The sequence below is a fragment of the Lutra lutra genome, chromosome 11, assembly GCF_902655055.1.
Source record: "Lutra lutra chromosome 11, mLutLut1.2, whole genome shotgun sequence".
NCBI classification, from domain to species: Eukaryota; Metazoa; Chordata; class Mammalia; order Carnivora; family Mustelidae; genus Lutra; species Lutra lutra.
In genome coordinates, this window is record NC_062288.1 from 21,594,295 (window position 1) to 21,616,968 (window position 22,674).

Sequence of the window (22,674 nt, forward strand, 5' to 3'; positions counted from 1 at the left end):
CTTTAACCGACTGAGCCACCCAGGTGCCCTTGGGTGTTTTTCGATCCCCCTCTCCCCCACCCAACAACCCCACTCCGACCCTCAAGTCCCACAAGAGTCTTATGAAGGAATCTTTTTGCCCAACCATCTGCTGGTGAATTCAATTTCAACCTGATTTCAACCGGCTTATACTTAAATTACTTTTTAGAACAGCTAATATCATCGTGCAGTTTAAAAGGAAAATCCCAGGGGCGCCTGGGTGCCTCAGTCAGTTAAGTGTCTGTTTCAGCGCAGGTCTTGTTGCCCGAGTCCTGGCATCCAGTCTCCTGTGGGGCTTCCTATGCAGCTGGGGTCTGCTTCTCCATCTCTCCCTGTTCACGCCACTTGCGAATCCGTGTTCTCTCTCAGTAAGTAACCGCTTTAAAAAATTAAAAAAAAAATAGGGACGACTGGTTGGCTCAGTTGGTTAAGCGGCTGCCAGGACTGCATGATTCCAGTGTCCTGGGATTAAGTCCCACATCGGGCTCCTTGGCTGGGCAGGGAGCCTGCTTCTCCTTCTGCCTACCACTCTGCCTGCCTGTGCTTCTCTCTCTCTCTGACAAATAAAATAAAATATCCTGGGAGAAACTCGGAATCACAATTTCATGCTCTTTATCCTGAGTGTAAAAACAAACAAAAACCAAGAACTGTAGTAGTAGACTGTGACATCGTTCTAAGAGGTAATGAACACACTGTGACAAGGCAGTGCTGCCATTAATATGCAATATCTCTTGTACATACTTCAAATTAGTTTCTTTGCTGCCAAGCTCATGGCGCCATCGGTTTTAAGTATTCTGCTACCAAGAGCTTGTCTACTACAATAGCGGGTTATGAGATGCCACCAAGATCCCACTTAGTCTTAGCACCTAGGGCTGGTATGTAGGAACGTGTTCATTCATCTGAAAGTTAGCTACAGGTTTGGGGCACCGTAACCAGTAGGGTAGGGGAAAGGTTTCTGCAGCGCGAACACCAGGCGCGCGCTGGCCCGGAGGCCAGCGGAGGGGGGTGGGGGTGGGGCCGTGTGCTGCTAAGCGCGTGCCCCGCAGCGCCTCCTTTACCAAGATGGCCTCAGCGTTGGGGTCCGCGGGGGGCGGCCATCTTGGTAAAGGCCGAAGCGGCAGTTCCGACGCTGGCAGGACTGCCAGATTCGAAGGTCACAATGAGTGAGTGAGCAGGCCACGTGGAGCGAACTTTGCCTCGGCTCATGGGTTCAGCTCGCCTCCGGGATGGCGAGGCGGCGGGCGTTGAGGCGGTGCCTGCTGCTGCTGGCACCCTCGGCGAAGCCGGCGCGCCGGAGCCGGGGGCGGAAGAACCCGGGCGCCGGCCGCCGGGGCCACTCCCGCTGCGCGGCGGCGCTGTGCTCGAGGGCGCCGTGGCCCGCAGCCCAGGAGGAGCAGCGGCGGCGCGCGCGCCCTGCGGCCCCCTACGCCAGGTGAGCCCCGCCCCGCCCCTCCGCCGCGGGGGGTTGGAGCGCCGGGACTTCTGCGCTCCAGCTCCCGCTCCCGCCCGGCGCAGGGCGCTTCTTCCCGCCCGCGCATCCCTTTCGCAGCTCGCTTTCTCCTCGGCCTCTGGGTGGAGCAGCGCGCACTCCCGGCCTGGGGCTGTTTGTGGACTCCTCCGGGAAGCAGAGCGCGCCGTGGGTGGGATTCCGGGTGTGCCGAGCCCTGCCCCCTCCTGGAGACGCTGCGCTTGTGAGCGGCAGGGCTGCGTTTGAATTTCCGCACCTCGGGAGTTGCGGAGCCCACATCGCTGAAGCTGCCTGGGTGAAGAGCCACTTTTTTTTTTTTTTTTTTTTACCCCCCCTCCTGTTGGGAGAGTAGCCGTCTCTGGGACTTGTTTCAGATCCCATCTTCTCTGCAAATCACCAGGTTGCATCTTCCCTGATCGGAATACATGTGGGTGTACCTTTGGCTGTGTTTGTAAATGAGTGGTCGACAGCTTCCTTAGAGGAACTTTTTTCTGCTTCATATATGGTATTTATCTTTAAAAAAAAAATTATATATATATATATATATATATATATATATATAAAATATATCTCCAACAGGTTTCTCTGCTTTTGTATTCAAAGTTAACTGAATGGGAGAGCAAAAGAAAGGAGCAAAGTGGGGTGGGGTGGTGGAAGCTGTTGCTTTCTTGAGTTTTCTGTCCCGTGGTGGTTTCTTAAGTTGGGTATTGCAGGTTTTTCGGAGCGGGTATGCAGGTAGCGTTTTTTCCTCCCCGATGTAGAACTCGCTGTGGTCCCTATAGTTGAGAAATATGCTCCCACGGACTCCAGCCGTGCATCATCAACACAGCAGTCGAACCTGGAAAATACTGGGAGAATGAGAAAAGTTAACCTTTAAAAAGTCACTTAGTTCTTGTCTTTGCCTTTACTGTTATAATAGGACTCATCTCGTTTACTTTGGCTGAGCATGGAGTATTTGCTGTTTGATAATTCTGATTAATTTATTGAGAAAGTCATTCCTGAGCTAGCTCTCTGAAAATTAAACACTTTCAATCTCCGTTAAAAGTCGATATCTAGCAGTTCTGTTTATGTTTTAGGTACACCGTTTTTGATGTAGTCTCGGACATAGATAGCGTTTAGAAAGAAGTTACGTAATCTTTAAAAAGAAAAGATTACCTATATCGCACAGCAGTCGGATGTTGTTGCAAAAAAACATGAGGTCTGTGAGAGAAGAAATTAGGGCAAGTGTACTTGTTTAATAATTTAATACTGTTGTGACTCAACTGGAAATACAGTCCCAATTTCAAAAATTGCATTCTGCAGGCTTTCCTGTTGCAAGAATTTCTTGCAAGGGGAAAATACTTAAGAATAGTTCTCATACCCTATTTTTGCTTACAATTCCAGGTTAAATAGTACAGATTTCACATTGCAAAACTTAATTTTTAGATTAGTCCAGGGGTGATTGTATGAAGGACATTTTATTTTCTTTATTTTTCTCCTTTTTTAAAGATTTTATGTATTTCACAGAGAGATCACAAGTAGGCAGAGAGGCAGGCAGAGGGGTGGGGGTAAGCGGGCTCCCCTCTGAGCAGAGAGCCCAAAGCCAGGCTCCATCCCAGGACTCTGAGATCATGACCTGAGTTGAAGGCAGAGGCTTAACCCACTGAGCCACCCAGGCGCCCCAGAAAGACATTTTAATATAAGCATTCCATTGTAGGGTTTTGGTTCTGTTTTAGTTGATACAGTCATCCTCTTATGTTTGTTTGAAAAGGTTATTATGTTCCTTTGGTACTTAGGAGTTTGGGGATTTTAAAGAACATTTTGTCTGTATTTGGAAAAGTACTATTTGCCTTTGATTTTCAATCTCCTTTTTCTTTGTAGTGGTAGGTAGCTTTGGATGTAGAGGGTTTTTCCAGTCCATTCTACTCCTTTTATGTAAATAAGAATATGACTGTAGCTGGGGGCTGTGTTGATCTGGCATTTTAGATTGAAAAGGATACAAGTAAAAAGTGCATTGAAATATTATTGGGGAAATGAACTGTGCATGTAATTAATTGTTAACGAGCACCTTTATATTGAAAGCCTATGAGGGCATGTGTAAAATTGGCATTAAAAAAAAATCACTCATGCGGGGCGCCTGGGTGGTGCAGTTGGTTAAATGTCCAACTCTTGGTTCTGCTTAGGGCGTGATCTCAGGGTGGTGGGATCCAGCCCCAAAGTCAGGCTCCCCCCTCAGTACAGAGTAGGCTTGAGATTCTCCCTCCCATTCCCTCTCCCCTCCTGCCTCAAATAAGTAAATCTTAACAAAAGAAAAGAGAAGAAAAGAAATAGTGTGATTTCCAGAATAGGGTTCTAGTAATATGCCATTCTAACTGAAGAATTTTACCTACCTGTCTATAATTTATAGTACTTTGGTCGACTTGTTTTTTGAATTAATAAGTGCTTATTGTGTATTTAAATATTAAGACTTCTGTGACAGATTATATGTGAATTTGGATGACCTCAGGGGCAGTCAGAAAGTCTTTGTCTTTTGTCTTTTGTCAACTCGGTTGGATAACGTGTTATCAGTATTAAGATTGTAACTTACGAAGACCTTTCAAGTATTTATGTATTTTTAGCTTGATTTAATGGACATGCCCCATTCCACAGATGAGGCAGTCAGAAAACTGAGAGCCTAGGAGATTTTTTTTTTATTTTTTTTATTTTTAAAGATTTTTATTTATTTATTTGACAGAGAGATCACAAGCAGGCAGAGAGGCAGGCAGAGAGAGAGAGGAGGAAGCAGGCTCCCTGCTGAGCAGAGAGCCCGATGCGGGGCTTGATCCCAGGACTCCGAGATCATGACCTGAGCTGAAGGCAGCGGCTTAACCCACTGAGCCACCCAGGCGCCCCGAGCCTAGGAAATTTTAGCAGAGGTCCCTGAGCACAGCAGCTCTGGCCTTGTGCAGGAATGTCCCCTGCTGCCCCTTGTTAGAAAGGGGTACCAGTGAAACCCGGGTTGGGTGGTGGGGCTCAGCAAGCTTTGGTCAGCATTACAGCTGTAGATGACACCCCTAAACCTGTTTGTGAGTGATCAGTAGTGTCAGTTCTAGGGGTTCTAGGGGTCCTAGGGGTCAGTTCTAGGCCTGGCATGCAGATGGGTCAGCATCAGTTCAAACACTTGAATGAGAAATAGCTCAGTCTGTACCTGCTACCTAAAATAATCCATCTTTTCCCGGGAAGGCAGCAGATTTTCTTTTTTTAAAAAAGATTTTATTTATGTGAGAGAGAGAAAGAGAGCACACGAGCGCGCTCAAGCAGGGGGAGCGGCAGAGCGGCAGACTCCTCACTGAGCAGGGAGCCGGATGTGGGACTGTATCCTGTGGCCCTGGGATCATGATCTGAGCCCAAGGCAGGTGGTTAACTGACTGAGCCACTCAGATGTCCCAGATTTTCAGGTTAGTCTAAATTGGGGGTCTTCCCAGATTAAGGGCTGGTAACATATTGGCTGAACGGGAAGTGCCTGTATACTTCCGTGCTCGTTTGTAATCTCTCGTTTTTAGAGTAGAGTTGTCATAATAAACCCCAAGCTTCCTCATTGTTTCTGGCACCTCTTAAACTGGTAAAGTGCTTGCTTGTTTTGCTAAGACCCTGATGCTAGGACACCCGGACAGCAGCAATGATTAGTTTGAAAAGTTTTCAGTATTTTGAGGGTCCTTCAGATTACAAAGATGTTTGTTCTCTTTTCAAGGCACTGTGTTCCTTCCTTTGGCTTGTTTGGAGAGTTTGTGAAAAGTACTGCATATATTTCAGAATATTGTGCCGTTGGTGCATAAACAATGAATCTTGAAACACTGAAAAAAAAAAAAAAAGAATATTGTACCGTTATATGGTTGAAGTATCGAAGGACAGTTTAAAAGAGTTTCTAGGGGCTCCTGGGTGGCTCAGTGGGTTAAGCCGCTGCCTTCGGCTCAGGTCATGATCTCAGGGTCCTGGGATCGAGTCCCACATCGGGCTCTCTGCTCAGCAAGAAGCCTGCTTCCCTCTCTCTCTCTCTCTCTCTCTGCCTTCCTCTCCGTCTACTTGTGATCTCTCTCTGTCAAATAAATAAATAAAATCTTAAAAAAAAAAAAATAAAAGAGTTTCTAGGGCACCTGGGTAGCTCAGTGGGTTAAGCCTCTGCCTTTGGCTCAGGTCATGATCTCAGGGTCCTGGGATCAAGTCCCGCATCGGGCTCTCTGCTCCTCGGGGAGCCTGCTTCTCCCCTTCTCTCTCTCTGCCTGCCTCTCTGCCTACTTATGATCTCTCTCTGTCAAATAAATAAATAAAATCTTAAAAAAAAAAGTTTCGAGACTCCCTTTTAAAAAAAATGTTAAGGCCCATTTATCTGTTTATGAGCTAAACTAAGTAAAATACCCTACCTGAGGTGAAATGTGACCTTTATCTTTTTATGCTCATCATATGTTCTTTTGGTCCAAGTGTTTTTAAGATTTTATTTGAGAGAGAGGGAGAGGGAACAGCAGACTCCCAAATGAGCAGGAACACTGGGCTCGATCCTGGGATCGTGACCCGAGCCAAAGGCTCTTAACTGACTGAGCCACCCAGGCACCCCAGTCCAAGTGTTTTTAAACCTAATTATGATGAGCGTGGCTTATAAACAGCTCCAGCTCTATCCCCAGCCACAGATGGACCCTTGGAATGTCCTGTAACCCTCCGGCCTGATGTGCTTCACCTGTGAAGTAAAGGGGTCACAGAGTGATGAACTTGAGTCATGGAATGTTCAAGTGAGAAAGGACTTTAGTATGCACTGGCCCAACCTGTTTAATTTATAGATTTCCTGTTTCTTCTCTTGAAAGAGTATTTAGCCTATCATGATCTTGCAAAACTGAAACCTCAAAATGAGACTTTTCTCCCATTTCACTTTAACATTCTTGGGTGAAAGTTGATTCCTCTCTCATTCTTTGCTCATCTCGTGTCTCAATTTTATTTGTAGATGAGATGTTCATTGTGTATAAATGTATTTGTGCTGTTCAAAGCTTATTTTTTTTTTAACTCCATGAATATGAATGCTGGTGGGCATAGTGGGTATTGAAGTGAAGAAGTTGACAAGCTCTGGACCATCTCAGCAGCCTTCTTCTGGTTAAGCATGAATATGTAGAGCTTTATAATTCCTATAATTCCTTGATAATTCCTTTATAATTCCAAATATCTTAAATCATACTTTATAATAATGGTCATCTCTGATTTACTATAAACTGCTCACATTTTAGTAAATTTTGTTGAAGACCTAACTGTGCATTTATATGGTACCCCGAGGCCACATAGTGGTCACTCCTCCAAGTTTTTCTGGGACTGAGGAGTTTCTCAGGATGGAGGACTCTCCCTGCTGTGACTGGGTAAGGCCTGGGCACACTAGATGTGTTGGTCTCCCTGCCTGAAGGTGTCTCAATTGACTGTGATTAACAGTCCTTCCCAGTTGGAAGGATGAAATGCCATGGTGGGTAATAGGAACTCAAAAACATCTTTTCAAAGGCAAGGAAAATATCTTCAAGGCCTCCTGGATATTATCTGTTTATACAACTGGAGTATAGAACTATATAAATAAAATCACTTGTTCTTTTCTGTGTAACTTTAAACGCGAACAGTTTAGTGATTAAATAGGTCACATTTGAACTCTTCTCCATGTAAAAGTAAAAGGGCAGTTATATTTATAAGGGAACTTATCAGGGAACTACTAAGTGTTTTTTACTTTGAAAGGGAAAAAAGAGGACATTGTTGAAAGCAAAAAAGGCTAGCCTTGCCCGTCAGACTGTAACTGTTGGCTATATGCTGCCAACTTGGAACATGGTATCTGTTTAAGATAAACTTACTGGATTTTTCTTGCAGATTTAACATGATTAGCGGAAAGAGCACGGGCTCTGGAATCTGATTCTACTTGGGTTGGATCTCCAGGCCCAAATGTTAACCAGCTTTTTGACTTTATGTAAACTGCCTTTTTTTTTTTTCTTAAAGATTTTTATTTATTTATTTGACAGAGACCCAGTGAGGAAGGGAACACAGGCAGGAGGAGTAGGAGAGGGAGAAGCAGGCTCCCCACGGAGCAGGGAGCCCCATGCGGGGCTTGATCCTAGGACCTTGGGACCATGACCTGAGCCGAAGGCAGACTCTTAATGACTGAGCCACCCAGGCGCCCTAATGTGAACAGTTAAACTCCGTAAACCTTTTGTTACATCGCCTTGAACATAAGGATGACCTCTGCTCCTGGGACTGTTGAGGATTGAGTGAGATGGTGAATGTGTTTAAACCGGCACACAGAAGGCAGTGAACTAGAGCGGTCACGTGTCTGCGCGGCTCACCTGAGTTTGCAGTAGGAGGGATTCCGTGTCTCCATAGCTTCCCTGACCTTCACAGCTGTGGTTATTGTCTCAGTTGGGATTAGTTTTGGGAGGCTTAGAGCTGGAAAAATCAGAGTGTGGGTCTGGTGGCCCCTGAAGTCCTCGTTCTTGTGCCATTCCCAGGAAGTGGCTTTCACACTCAGGGTGGCTCCGGCCGGGAAGATGCAGGAAAAATCAGTGTCTCTCTTGCCCTTCAGGGAGACTCCCAGAAGCAACGTGGGAGACTTCCGCTTGAATCCCAAGCGTTGGTAGGGCTCATCCCTGCTTGGAAAGGTAGGAAAGGTGGTCATTTAGCTGGTGCCTGGCTAGCTACCCTAGGTAAAACTGGGCCTCTGTTACTGAAGAGGAAAGAGGGGACTAGATTTTATGGTGGACCTCTTCTAGGTTTTTTTGGGTTTTATTTTGATTTTAGGACATTTTTTAACTTTATTTATTTTTGAAAGATTTTATATATTTGACAACAAGTGAGAGCGTGAGCACAAGAAGAGGGAGTGGTAGAGAGTGGTAGGGAGAGGGAGATGCAGTCTCCCCACTGAGGGGCTCCATCCCAGGACCCTGGAATCATGACCTGAAGCCAAAGGCAGATGCTTAATGACTGAGCCACCCAGGTGCCCCTAGAGCATTTTTAATTAGGTTTTGTTGTTGTTGTTGTTGTTTTGGTTTTTTTTTTTTTTTGAGAGAGATGGGATGAGATGAAAGGAGCACAGGGAGAGGAGAGGCAGAGAATCCTAAGCAGCCTCCATGCTCAGCTCAGCACAGAGCCTGATGTGGGCACCTTCACAGGACTGTGACATCGTGACCTGAGCTGAAACCTGGAGTCGGACACTTCACCGGCTGAGCCACCCAGGCGCCCCGGCATCTTCTGATCTTTCCAACTAGGTCACAGCTTTATTGTTATCGGATTCAAGGTCTCAAGAATTCCCCAGGATTTTTTAGTTTTTATTTCAATAATTAGTAATAAGAACACCCTCTGTTGGCTTTTGTCTCACTGTCCTTTTGTTACTTTTGCTTCTCCTACAATTTGATTCCCAATGAGTCTTTTTAAAAACAATTAACTCTGTCCCAGTGAAGAAGAATTAGATTAAACTCCTGATCTTCATTTATTTATTCTATAAGTATTTCTGGAACACTCCTCACGTAGAGGCTGCTGTGGGTTATCATAGACCATGTCAATTGTCATCGATTATGTTTCTTTTTCTTTGGGTTTGGCTTCCTGGGAGCACGGAGTCGAATCTGTGACTCAGCTGGACTGAAGACAAGTCTGTGACCTCTCCCACTTGGCTCTTAGCCCTGTGGTCTTCCCAGTCCCAGCACCGTGTGGCCGTCTCGGGGTGATGCTCCCTCTCCAACTTGGAGTTTGGGGCAGGGAGGAAGGGCTTTACTGTTGGCATTTGCCAGGCTAGCATACGTTTGGGGGTACCGGAAAGTCCTTTTGGTCCTTCTTAAATGTCTGTCCTACTTGTATGCCAATGACTAATTCAGAGTAGCTGTTCTTAACCCTGACTGTGTATTGGGATCACCCACAGAGCTGTTTAAAACTCTCTGGGGAACCCCCACCTCACCTTTTGATTCAGTAGCTTCGAGTATAGTTTTTAAACCATTGGTCATTCTGATGGGCAGCCAGCCTTGAGAATCCCAGGTTTAAGGCTTGGTACCCAGCTGGCTTAGAGATACTTAGGGAGGAGCCCCACGTTGGTGCCTATCAGTCACACTCCAGATCAGATCCTTCCTTAATTACCTGTTTTGACCACGGGAGGCGGAGGCGGGAGAACCCAGAGACTAGTTGGTTTGGAGATAGAAGACACTGAAATGCTCTAGGGGACATTTAGCCAGCGTTGGCCTGGCTTGCCTGTTTTGCACGCTCCTATGATGGAAAGCTTCTCCTTTGAGCCAAAGAATCTTGCTAACTGGGGCTCCCGCGATGGGGAGAGTGCCGATTGTAGGTGTGGCTACTATTAGTGTCCTGAGTTTGCACATTTTTCTCCCTGGGGGGCAGACAGGGGAGATAAGGAGGTGAAGGCGAGAGGATTATTACTTTCAGAATCAGGACACTGTTCAGGGTTTAGGAATCTCCTGGTGGATTCAGAAAGTTGCTGAGGAATCCTGTGGAGAGTTGTGGTTTCATGTTTGTTTTTAGTTGTGTGAATTCTAGGAAGACCAGGGCTACTTTTACTCAAATATAAGAACAAAAACACTTTCTACAGTTCATTTCAGTTTGTGCCATTACCCTTACTTAGCTCCCATATTTTATTAGTGCAGAAATTTAAAAATGGATTATATGTTTAGAATATAATGTAGTGGCTTACAGTTGTTGTGCGCTTGTTGTGTGCCAGACGCTGGGTTTAGGATTACGTACATTTTGTCCAATACCACAACGAAAGGGCATCAGACAAGGAAACTAAGACTTAGAGGTGACAAGGGTACCTACGAAGTTGGGAAGTATCTTTTTTTTTTTTTAAAGATTGTATTTGTTTGTTTGACAGAGAGACACAGAGAGAGAAGGGAACATAAGCAGGAGGAGCGGGAGAGGGAGAAGCAGGCTTCCCTGCGAGCCGGGAGCCCGATGCGGGACTCAATCCCAGGACCCTGGGATCATGACCTGAGCCGAAGGCAGACGCTTAACGACTGAGCTACCGAGGCGCCCTTCAACTTAGTATATCTTAATAATACCAGGAATTAGATAGTAAATTATAAACGCCAATCAAAAAATGTATATAATTAGGATGTCTTGGTGGCTCAGTCCCGCTCCCTCTGCACTTTCCTCCTGCTTGTGCATGCACTTTTTCTCTCTCTCACTCTCTCAAATGAATAAATAAAGTACTTTAGAAGTATATATAGAATTGAACTTAAAGTTCCTTTGAACTTCAAGATTATGTTAGTTGACCTTTTGGGGATGTCACGTGGTGCGACACTGAACCTGCTGTTATACTGTCAGCAGACGGACTGAACAGGGTCTGACCTCAGCAGTGCCCTGGGCCTTGCTTCCTTGTAAAAGCCCCGGCTGTTGGTTGGTTTGTTGTCATTTACCTTTTCCTCAGGAAGGATTGATGAGGCCGATGTCCAGGAGTCTGCGCTCTGGCCATATTCCCTTGTACATGAGCCAGAGGCTCAGGGAACCTCCCTGGTGCCTGTCTTGCTTTCCATCCCCCTCTGTTGACATCAGGGCCCCATAACTGGTTGTCTGCATCCAGAAGCTTGCGAGCCTCTTTGGCGTGCCTGATGCTGGGGACCTTAGAACTTCTCTTAAGTGCGAACCCTTTGGCATAGAAGGAGAAGTATTTGGGCCAGTTGTTTTGGAAATGTCTTATCCTAAAAACTGTAGTTTTCAGGATTCATAGCTGATACTTCTGTAAACCTGTTTCTCCAAAATCTGTAGGGTTGCTGAAGAGGTTTCTTTTTTTTTTTTTTGCCTGGAGTTTAGATACAGTAGACAGTCAGTGTTTGGTAAATGTCTCTAGAAATGATTGAAGTCTAGGCCCTTACAAATTATACCTGGAATCTTTTTAAAGGGTGAAAATCTAATGGCTGTTTGATGATTAGATTTGTCATGAAATCTCTTCTGAAATATTTTAAGCTTTAAATGATCTCCTGCTTTGCCTGATAAACCCAGGAAACTACACTTCCTCCAAGTAGCTAAGGTTGGTGTTCTTGGCTGAAAAACACTGTGCTTATTCCTTGCGAACCTGGCCTGGGCAGGCGGCTGCCTCCAAGCTAACTTTAGCTGGGGACTTCCTACCGGGGAGTAGAACGCCAACCACGGTGGCGGCCACGTTGGAGAGGGGGGGTGCATTATGTGGTCGAGCAGGTTCTCTGGGGCAGCCACAGATTGTTAGAATTGGGGAGGTTTGAAGGGGCCTTAAGGTTATGGCTCAGGCCTCTCTTTCTATGAACAGAGAGAGTCTTAATGATGGTAAGTGACTTTTTTAAAAAAGACTTTATGTATTTATTTGAGAGAGTGTGCATGCGAGTGGAGGGAGAAGCAGAGGGAGAGGGACAAGCAGACTCCACACAGAGCGTGGAGCCTGATGTGGGGCTGGATCCCACAACCCCGAGATCATGACCTGAGCCGAAATCCACAGCCCATGCTCCACTGACTGAGCTATCCAGGAGCCCCGATAGTGGCTTTTTAAAGCTTAAAGACTTCAGGGGCACCTGGATGTGGCTCAGTAGGGTAAGCGGCCGTCTTTGGCTCAGGTCATGAGCCAGGGTCCTGGGATTGAGTCCCACGTCGGGCTCCCTGCTCAGCCGGGAGCCTGCTTCCCCTACTCTCTGCCTGCCTCTCTGCCTACTTGTGTTCTCTCCCTCTCTGTCAAATAAATAAATAACATCTTTTAAAAAAAGCTTATAGACGTCAGTGTGGATAGTTTTGATTTACTATGGCTTGACTTTCGATTTTTTGACTTTATGATGGTGGGAAAGGCATATGTATTCAGTAGAAACTGTACTTTTTTTTTTTTTTTTTTTTTAAAGATTTTTATTTATTTAGGGGTGCCTGGGTGGCTCAGTGGGTTAAAGCCTCTGCCTTCAGCTCAGGTCATGATCTCAGAGTCCTGGGATCGAGCCCCAGATCGGGCTCTCTGCTCAGCAGGGAGCCTGCTTCCTCCTCTCTCTCTGTCTGCCTCTTTGCCTACTTGTAATCTGTCTGTCAAATAAATAAAATCTTAAAAAAAAATTAAAAAAAAATTTATTTGTCAGAGAGAGAGAGAGAGAGGGAGAGAGAGCGAGCGTGAGCACAAGCCCACAAGCAGGCAGAGGCAGAGAGAGAAGCAGGCTCTGGCCGAGCAAGGAGCCTGATGTGGGACTCGATCCCAGGGCACTGGGATCATGACCTGAGCCAAAGGCAGTGGCTTAACTGACTGAGCCACCCAGGCGTCCCTAGAAACTATACTTTAAATTTTGAACTGTACACCAGCTGACGGTTTATGATGTGATTCTTTTTTTTTTATTATTATTTTTATTAACATATAATGTAATATTTGCCCCAGGGGTACAGGTGTGTGAATCATCAGGGTTACATACTTCATAGCACTCACCATAGCACATATTATCCCCAGTGTCCATAACCCAATCACCCTCTCCCTACCCACCCAAGATGTGATTCTGACAACTCCGGGGCTCCCAGTCAGTCTTGTGATCCCGAGCGTCCCCAGCTGACACACTTGCAGCCGTTCTGTCCCCCATACAACCATTCTGTTCTTCACTTTCAGTACAGTAGTCAATAAATACATGAGCCGTTCAACGCTTTATTACAGAACAGGCTTTGTGTCAGATGATTTTGCCCAGTTGTAGACTTATTTAAGTGTTCTGTGCATGTGCAAGGCAGGCTAGGCTTAGCTGTGATGTTTGGTAGGTTACGTGTGGCAAACGCATTTGGTAATTTTCAACTTTCAGTATTTTCAACTTGAGGATGGGTTTGTTGGGATTGTCACCCTGTTGTAAGTTCAGGAAGTTGGGACCAGAACTGAAGTCAGAAGTAAAAGAGAGTGTTTCCCCTTCTTACCCTTTCTTTCTTTTTAAAGATTATTTATTTATTTATTTATTTGACAGAGAGAGATCACAAGCAGACGGAGAGGCAGGCAGAGAGAGAGAGAGAGAGGGAAGCAGGCTTCTCGCTGAGCAGAGAGCCCGATGCGGGACTCGATCCCAGGACCCTGAGATCATGACCCGAGCCGAAGGCAGCGGCTCAACCCACTGAGCGACCCAGGCACCCCCTTTCTATCCAAGATCTATAAAGACCAGTCTCTCTTTTTTTTGGAGAGAGAGATCACATTCATGTGTGTATGAGCAGAGGGGAGGGCAGAGGGAAAGATCGAGAATCTTAAACAAGCTCCAGTGACATGGAGTCTGATGTGGGACTTGATCTCATGACCCTGAGATCATGACTTGAACTGAAATCAAGAGTCAGACACTTAACTAACTGAGCCACCCAGGGGCCCCTCCATTCCTTTTCTTTATGCGGGGGGGGGGGGGATATGTATATCTTTTTTTATGGGTTATACTTTATTTTATTTTTAAGAGATTTTATTTATTTATTTGACAGAGAGAGACACAGAGAGGGAACACAAGCAGGGCGAGTGGGAGAGGGAGAAGCAGGCATCCTAAGGAGCAGGGAGCCCAATGTGGGGCTCGATCCCAGGACCCTGGGATCATGACCTGAGCTGAAGGCAGAGGCTTAATGACTGAGCCACCCAGGTGCCCCTGTGGGTTATACTTCAAAGACAGAAGCTTTCTTTTTGCATAATGGATTGAGACAGAGACAAGAGAGAGGCCACATTTTGAAAGTATATATTGTTCAGATCTTGGCTGATGGAATAATGAATGAACCCTTAAGGTCCTATAGCAGATCAGGGAAACACTTTTTAATTTTCTCAAGCTTCAAACTAGTCTTTCCTCCCCATATTCCCCAACCTTTTCAGTTAATGAATTGTATCATTCAGTCCAGAAATGAATCTGAACTTTTTGTTTGCATTATTTTTAAGATACTAAGGAGGTGATAACTGTCATTTCAGTAAACATCCTGCTTTATGCGTGTTTTCTCAGTTTGCCATAACATGCCATTTTATTTATTATTATTATTTAACATTCCATTTTAGTAGGATTATTCTAAGGATTCCAGTTAGAGTACTGTGGGTGGTATTTTAAAATGGACTTTAGTCTTAAGCTGCCTTGTTTATTGTTTCTAATTCTAATCAGACCTTTGCTTTCTTACTTAAATGAAAAACTCTTATTTTTTTTTTATTTTTTAATTTTTTTAAAGATTTTATTTATTTGACAGATAGAGATCACAAGTAAGCAGAGAGGCAGGCAGAGAGAGAGGAGGAAGCAGGCTTCCCGCTGAGCAGAGAGCCCGATGCGGGGCTCGATCCCAGGACACTGGGATCATGACCTGAGCCGAAAGCAGAGGCTTCAACCCACTGAGCCACCCAGGCGCCCCGAAAAACTCTTATTATAATAGAGAAGACACCTAGTGTGTATGTATTTGGGAGACTTAAAATCTTTTAATAGCCTGTGAAATGACTTTTTAGTTCAATATACTGAATTTGGTCAAATAGTGAAGAATTTTCAAAGCCTTTGGTGTTCTGTGATCAAGAACATTTGCTGTCCTTGACCAGTTTTCGAAAAGAGAACACATTCTCTACTTGGTATCCTGGAGAGTCCAGTTGAGTTCTGCACTCCCTCTTCTCAAAACTGTCTGTTCTGAGTCTTTGTTGCTTATGGTAATATAGCATTTCTTTGTGAATTACTTGTGTCAGAACACAATCTAGTAACAAATTCCACGTCCTGGGGCGTCTGGGTGGCTTGAGTCGGTTAAGCGTTATGCGTCTGCACTTGACTCAGGAATGATCCCAGGGTCCTGGGGTTGCCCTCCCACCCCCCTCATGCCGGGGGCCTGCTTCTCCCTCTGCTTCCCCCACTTGTGCTCATGCGCAGTTGTGCTTTCTCACTCTCTGAATTAAACGGATAAAATCTTTTAAAAAAATTTCATGTCCTCATTTTAGGGGAAGAAAATGCATGGGTCTAGGGAGTACAATGCTTCAGAAGCAGTGGAACAGTCTGCCTGAGGAATTTTTTTGCAAGAGTCCATTTTCTAGAGTCTGGAAGAGGCAATGTGGAAACAGGGCATGATTGGTTAGGAGGTTGGGGATTTCCTTAGAACTCTGGCCGGTCCTCTTTTCAGGGTAAGGGAAGCTTGCCAAGCTGGGTTGGAGGATTGGGATAGGATTCCTTGACAAGGGTTTCCCATGAGTGCGGGCTGACTTGGGTTTAGGTTTGTGGGCTATTCTCGGGGTAGCTTCCATTCTGGGGGTCCCGATAAGCGAATTAACTTGATGATTTGTTAAAGTAAGTTTTCTGTCTGTAATCAGATGAACACTTTATAAGGCAAATTTAAAGTTTCTTTTTTTAGCATAAGAAAAAAAATATATTTTTTTAAATTTTATTTGTCAGAGACAGTGAGAGAGGGAACACAAGCAGGTGCAGAGGGAGAGAGAGAAGCAGGCTTCCCACCAAGCAGGGAGCCCAATGCAGGGACTCGATCCCAGGACCCTGAGATCATGACCCGAGCCGAAGGCAGACGCTTAACAACTGAGCCTCCCAGTCACCCCTATTTTGATTTTTATAAAAGATCAGGAAACTTAGATTTTTTTTTAATGAAAATGCTTTTTTTAAAACAAAATTAAGAACAATTTCAGCAACCTATTTTTAAGTCTATCTGGAATGTAGAATGTTCTTTCACTTGGATTCAAAGGTTCTAGTTATCATACTTTTTATATTTTTACTGAACATAAATAATAGTAGAAGGCACAATATGCATTTGGTTAGTACTTGGGAATACTAGGCCATGACGTGATTGCTCCTCATTACAGCCCTTCAGGGAGACATTTGGTTGTTATCTTAATTTCACAGATGAGCAAGGCCATGTTGAGACAGGTTAAGTTACTTTCCCCACGATGATTTCTCTCTAGTTAGTGGAAAAGCTAGACTCCTGTCTTCTACAGCCCCAACCAATGTTCTTTTCACTGTTGTGAAGGTTAATTTTTTTTTTTTTGCTGTGATAGATTTCTATCTATTTCTATGTACACATACATCTAAATGCATTTTATGTATATATGTATACACATAGGTATTCTAAAATTTTTTTTTTAAAGATTTTATTTATCTATTTGACAGAGATCACAAGTAGGCAGAGAGGCAGGCGGGAGGAGGGGGGGAAAGCAGGCTCCCCACTGATCAGAGAGCCCAGTGCAGGGCTCAATCCCAGGACCCTGAGATCATGACCTGAGCCGAAGGCAGAGGCTTTAACCCACTGAGCCACCCAGGCGCCCCTAAAATATTTTTGATTAACCTATTATTAAAGGTTGTCATAACTCAATTTTAGTGCGCTCCCAGGTATTGTATAGTAAGCTATTAGCTTTGTTTTCCTTTAACATTTTAGTGAAACTGGTTGTTAAGTCAGCAATGTGAGGTTAAAAAAAAAATCACTGATAACAATTAATGCAGTACTTTCTTTGTTGATGTATGGGGTGTACATACCTCCCACAGAACATTCTCCCTTTCATTAGCCAGTGTACTTCCCACGCTAGGACAAATATCCCCTCCCTACCAGACTCCTGAATGCATGTGGGGATTAACACCAGTCTTCTGGGAAGTCTGTATTGTCTGTGAGGGATGGAGACTGTTTAGTTTAAGCTGTGGAAGCCCTTTGTAGACACTTTGGTGAATTGAAATAGTTTCGTTAGCTATGTTACCTAGCGTTATAATATAAGGACCCTTTTCACCAAAGATAGGACTGCAGCTCTGAAAGGGTGAATTTCATGTTATTTGAGATATCTGAAAATAGAATTCTGAATGTTTTCCAGCTTTCTTGTCAGCATCTTTGTGGGTATGTAATGGATAGTCACTCAATTAGTATTTATTAAATGTCCCCTCTAGGAATAATGATTCGCAGTGTCATGATTTATGAGCACGTTGAAATCCCAAACATACATTGTATTAAAAGTAACTTTTTTCTTTAACTTTCTGAATGATAAAGCAATGCATTCAATTCTAGGCAGCTGGCAAATCTTAAATGTCAAAGAAAGAAAGGATAAAACATTTGCTTTTGAAACAGAGAGCCCTTGTTTTTTGAAAGTGTTTTACCATGTGTGCAGTTATTAAAATAAAATATTTGTACTTGGCAGACTTGTCTTCACCAAATGTCACAGGGACGTGGGGTACGTCCTTCTCCTGTTAAGTAGGCAATTAATCTTCAAAGAAATGTAGAGAATGTAGTTGATAATTACTGGATGGAATTTATGTCGTCCTCTTCGTAACAAATTGTTCTTTAAAAAAAGAGCACTTACATTAGTGTTCCTAGGGCTTTGTTTAAATTTGCTTCTGGATTCTAAATTCAGCTGTTGTTCACAAAGTTAGCTGTTCACAGAGGAAAGGAGGGTCAATACATTAATTGTGGTTCTGATTCTATTTAATTACCAAGGCTAACGTTTTTGTTCTTTGTCTAAAATCTGTATCTGCGTATAAAAACTGGTGTATTTCATTAATGTCAAGACAGAACTTTTATGCACATTTGAACACCACTGATACCAGGTTATGTCATATAATGGATGGTCTTATAATAATAATTTTACAGTCTTAGTGACACATAAAATGACAGTGTGCACCATTCATGGTGCCTTGAATTGGATGGAAATCAGCATTCGGTAAAGATGCTCATCAAGTTTTGAACCCTTATAACACAGGTTGTTTCCCATGTACGCACATCTCCTTTCGCTTACCGCTGGGCTAAGAGGAAGGCTGAAATTTTACTTGTTCAATTTGGAGAGAGTTCTAGAACCAGAAATAAGGAGGAGATTTGCTACGTTTAATTAAGGAAACTCCAGCCTGAATGTGTTATCAGGCATGTCTGAATTTACAAAGCGGAAAGCAAGTGACTAGCAGGGCCACACACAGAACCCACTCTTGTTCTGTCTTCGTTTTTCCCATCATTTGATCTTTTCAGTGTTTGAATATGCGCCCTGTGAGGCTGTTGCTGTGCCCTCGAGAGCGGCCAGAACACCTGGAGGTGATGAGGCCCCTTCTCCTGTGGCCCAGGCTCCTGTGTCTGCCCGCCGAGGCTCACTCTGTCGCCGGAGCCCCTGTTGGTAGGGCTCGTCCCTTTGCACGTGCACCGAGTGGACTGCCAGTACTTTTCCTCCGAGAGAACAAGTCCAGATTGTTACAGTTCAGGTTTTCATGTCCTTCTGTATTTTTCCGAATCATTTCACACTCAGTGCAGAGTGCCCACATAGCGTGTAGCCTGGACGCTGTTGTGGTCGTGTATGATCCTGTGAATACATGTCCAGGTATTGAAGGATATTTTAAAAATCGTGGGGAAGGGGCACCTGGGTGGCTCAGTGGGTTAAGCTGCTGCCTTCGGCTCAGGTCATGATCCCAGGGTCCTGGGATCAAGTCCCGCATCGGGGTCTCTGCTCGGCGGGGAGCCTGCTTTTCCCCCTCTCTCTCTCTCTGCCTGCCTCTGCCTACTTGTGATCTCTGTCTGTCAAATAAATAAAAAATCTAAAAAAAAAAAAAAAAAATCATGGGCAAAGGCCCGGTGATGATAAGAGGTGGCGGTGAGGTGGGAGTGCGTGCATTTGAAGAAGTAGAATAAGGCCACGTGTCTGCCACAGAGCAGAGTGTGGGCCAGGCCACAATCACCCTCACGGCCCATCTTCTTGCTGACTTCTGCCCTCATTCTGAGAACCAAGGGAAGGTTCTGGAGATTTTTCCTTTTTGTTGGTTGTATCAGATCTGCCTTTGAAAAGATCATTCCCGAAGACTGGATTTTGTGTGTGTTGGGGTGGAGGGCATGTTCAGAGAGGATGGCGGCTCTTTGCTGGAGAGCAGTTTCTGTGGGTGGACTGGGGTGAGAGCCTGAGTGGGTGGAAGAAAATGGGGATGGCATGCAGAGACTCTTCATTACTTAAGGATAAAGCAGAGCACTGAACCCATTTTTCCACTCTCCTTCTACTCCCGGGTCCCTGGAAACCTCCCTATTCTCTTACCTTCACTTGTGTCCCCCCCAGTGCAGTCTGGGTCCCAGGGTCACCATGTCCCTGCGGGTCCTTCAGCACATCTACTTGGACGACTCCCTGTCGTCTCACCCCCATCTCAAGCTCACTGGGTCAGAAATCCACTCTCTCTTGCATCCTCCAAACACTTGCTTTCCCCTAATTCCTTGGCTTGGTCATTGGTTGTGTCCTATCTGACTCCTGCCGCGCTACCCATCCCCCAGCCTGCCCTATGAACAGCCCAAAGTTTGCCGTCACCCAGAGGCTTAGATCTTGCTGATTCACTCTCTTGTTTCTTGGATTTATTCTGTGCTTTCTCTTCTCACTGTCACTGCTTCCTTGTCTTGTGACTGGCCTGCTATACCTCTTAGTGTTTCAGGTAGAAAAGGGCATTGGGGGGCACCGGGGTGGTTCATTCGTTAAATGTCTGCCTTCAGCTCAGGTCATGATTTCAGGGTCCTGGGATTGAACCTCGCATCAGGCTCCCTGCTCAGTGGGAAGCCTGTTTCCCCCTCTCCCCCTCCCCCTGCTTGTGTTCCCTCTCTCACTGTGTCTCTCTCTGTCAAATAGATAAATAAAATCTTTAAAAAAGAAAAGAAAAAAGGGCATTAGGGATGCCTGGTTGGCTCCTTTGAGCCTCTGCCTTCAGCTCAGGTCATGATCTTGGGGTCCTGGGATTGAGCCCTGCATGGGGCTCCCTACTCAGTGGGGAGCCTGCTTCTCCCTCTGGTTCCGTCTCTCCCTCTGTGTGTGTGCTTTTTCCCTCTCAAATAAATAAATAAAATCTTAAATGAGAAATGGGCATTGTGATACCTACCCTGAAATTTTGCTAGGAGCAGTAATTTATTTATTTTTTATTTTATTTTATTTTTTTTAAAGATTTTATTTATTTATTTGACAGAGAGAGATCACAAGCAGGCAGAGAGGCAGGTAGAGAGAGAGGAGGAAGCAGGCTCCCTGCCGAGCAGAGAGCCCGATGTGGGCCTCGATCCCAGGACCCTGAGATCATGACCTGAGCCGAAGGCAGTGGCTTAACCCACTGAGCCACCCAGGCGCCCTAGGAGCAGTAATTTAAATGGCATTTGTGAAATAGGGAACAGAGGGGCTGCCTATTTCCTCTTCGCAAATTTACCTCCCTGGTTCATGTTTAGCGAAACCCTTTCGTTTTTGCCCTGCTACCAGAGTTGTCTCCTTTTTAAGCTCGTTCGTTTTTTTCCTCATTTCTTGCAGGGCAGCCAGACCTCCTTCAAGTCTCAGGCCAGGCTCCAGATCGGATCCCAGCCCTCAGGCTCTGCTGTTGGCTCTCACAAGCCTTCGTTACTTCTTATGTCCCAGCCACATCACATGACTTGATGTTGTCTCAAAACTCTATTTTGACTTTGCTTTGTGGTTTTTGAATCAGAGGGCCCATTTCTCCTTTCTCTTTATCCTCTGATTGTTTTAATGAGACCAGAATTTATTACATAGTTGGTAGGAATGTTATATATATATATATATATAATATATATGTGTATGTATGTATAGGTCTGTGTGTCTTCAGAGGGCCATGTATGTATCCCACAAACTGTCGATCATCACAAGGGGTTGGTAGCATCAGGTCAGCTGTGCTGTCTATTAGACAAAAATAAAGTCTCTAAATTTGGTGCGTTTACATCTGTTAAATGAAGGGGGGTTTAAGTGGTTGGTCTTTTTTGTTCCTGCCCTTTGTAAAGTCCTGGGCCTGAACTTAATTATAACCCGGGGAATTATAGAGCAGTTCTTTGAGAAGAACCGTGATAACTCACCCAGATTCTTTGCTTTCTGTGGAATTTAAAGAATTGAGATATATGGCTAGTTCACAGGATTACGGAAAAAAGAATTAGTATGTGGTGAGTGGGAACCCCTATATGGACATTGTGTGATTTTGATCCTTTGAACCCCCATGAGGTAAGGAGGTATTTTACAGATGAGGAAATTGAGGCCTAGAGAGGTGGTTATTTGCTTAAGATACAAAGCTTGTTAGGCTGTCTTAGCCACGAGGCTCCCAGCAACCAGTGGTGCTGAGTACAACACGGTGTACTCTAGCTTTTGCCAGCTGTGGTTTCCCAACACTGATTATTCCCTAGACCAGACACTATTTTACTGTAGACGGTTTGGAAAAATAGTTTTAGTTCAGTGTACGTGTTCATCCTAGCCTTTATGTTCTTTTCCCTTTCCCTCCCAGACAGTATTTCTGTGGTAAATCTCACCAAGGCCATAAAAATATTTGGCTGTCTGTTGTGTTTATTTTGTTAGTTATGAAATGTATTATGTGCATGCATTGTATTTAAACTGGACAGAAAGCAAATGTTTGCTTAATAGAATTGGAAAGAAATGAAATTCATGGCAGATAAATGCGTAGTCTTTTTTGGGAAAGATTTATTTATTCAAATGCACTCACACACATGAGCAGGGGAGGGGCAGGGAGGGAGGGAGAGAGAGAATCTCGAGCAGACTCCCTGATGAGCATAGAGCCTGACCTGGGGCTTGATCTCATGGCCGTGAGATCATGAAGTGAGCCAAAATCAAGAGTTGGATGCTCAAATGACAGCCACCCCCAGCCCCTGGATCAATGCATATTCTTAATATGTTATCACTTTTATGTATCTGGAGTATCTACATAGTTCAAAATGAAGGATTTGGTTCCTTGGGTTAAGTGGTGGTGGTGGGAATAATGAGGCCAACAGCTAACATTGTCGAGCTCTTGCCATGTGTATATGTGTTACATTTGTTATATACATGTTACATGCATGTTTCTAAGTGCTTTATGTTAGCTTTTAAAACTTCTCCATAAACATCAGAGACATGTACTTTTGTTATCTCCTTTTTACAGATGAGGTAATCAAAGCCCAGAGAGAGTAGGAAACTTATCCAAGGTCACTACACTGTCTTGGCAGTTCTAAATCTGAGTTAATTCAAATTTGCATGGTTCACCATTTAAATACATTATTGAAATATCTCTCCACTAATGTAATTGTCTCCTTTCCTGGGATCTGAACTCAGTGTGTTTTTTAGGGGAATTGGTAACAGATTATCTTCAAAGTAAAAATGACTAGGCCTAGTGGAGTACTGAGTTATCTTCAAGGAACTAAGGCAGTCCTTCTCACTGTGTGTTTTTAACAAAAGTATTTTTAAAATTCAGGTATGAAATGCACATTCAGGAAGATCCTTTAATTGTAAAAGATACCATTGAAATGGAAAATTTCATATGTTTAAATGCTGCCTGCTGTGTGGACCTTGCTTTGGATTACAGGAGATAAGGAGTATT

At 44.5% G+C, this 22,674-nt stretch overlaps 1 protein-coding gene across 6 annotated transcripts in view; it reads left to right on the forward strand.

Annotated features, from left to right (window-relative positions):
- Positions 1-1,092: 1,092 nt before the first annotated feature.
- The window catches only part of NAPEPLD (N-acyl phosphatidylethanolamine phospholipase D), a 53,686-nt gene continuing 32,104 nt past the window's right edge, over positions 1,093-22,674 (forward strand). For 2 of the 6 annotated variants that reach the window (XR_007121356.1, XM_047694146.1), the window contains exon 1: positions 1,093-1,450. Coding sequence is in view for 1 of the 6 variants with exons in the window: in XM_047694146.1 (XP_047550102.1) it covers positions 1,245-1,450 (206 nt within the window). In the remaining 5 variants the exon portion in view is untranslated. Of the gene's footprint in view, positions 1,451-1,483; positions 1,992-22,239; positions 22,283-22,674 lie in introns of those variants that run through there. The other 4 variants (XM_047694150.1, XM_047694149.1, XM_047694148.1 and 1 more) reach the window with 4 other exon arrangements.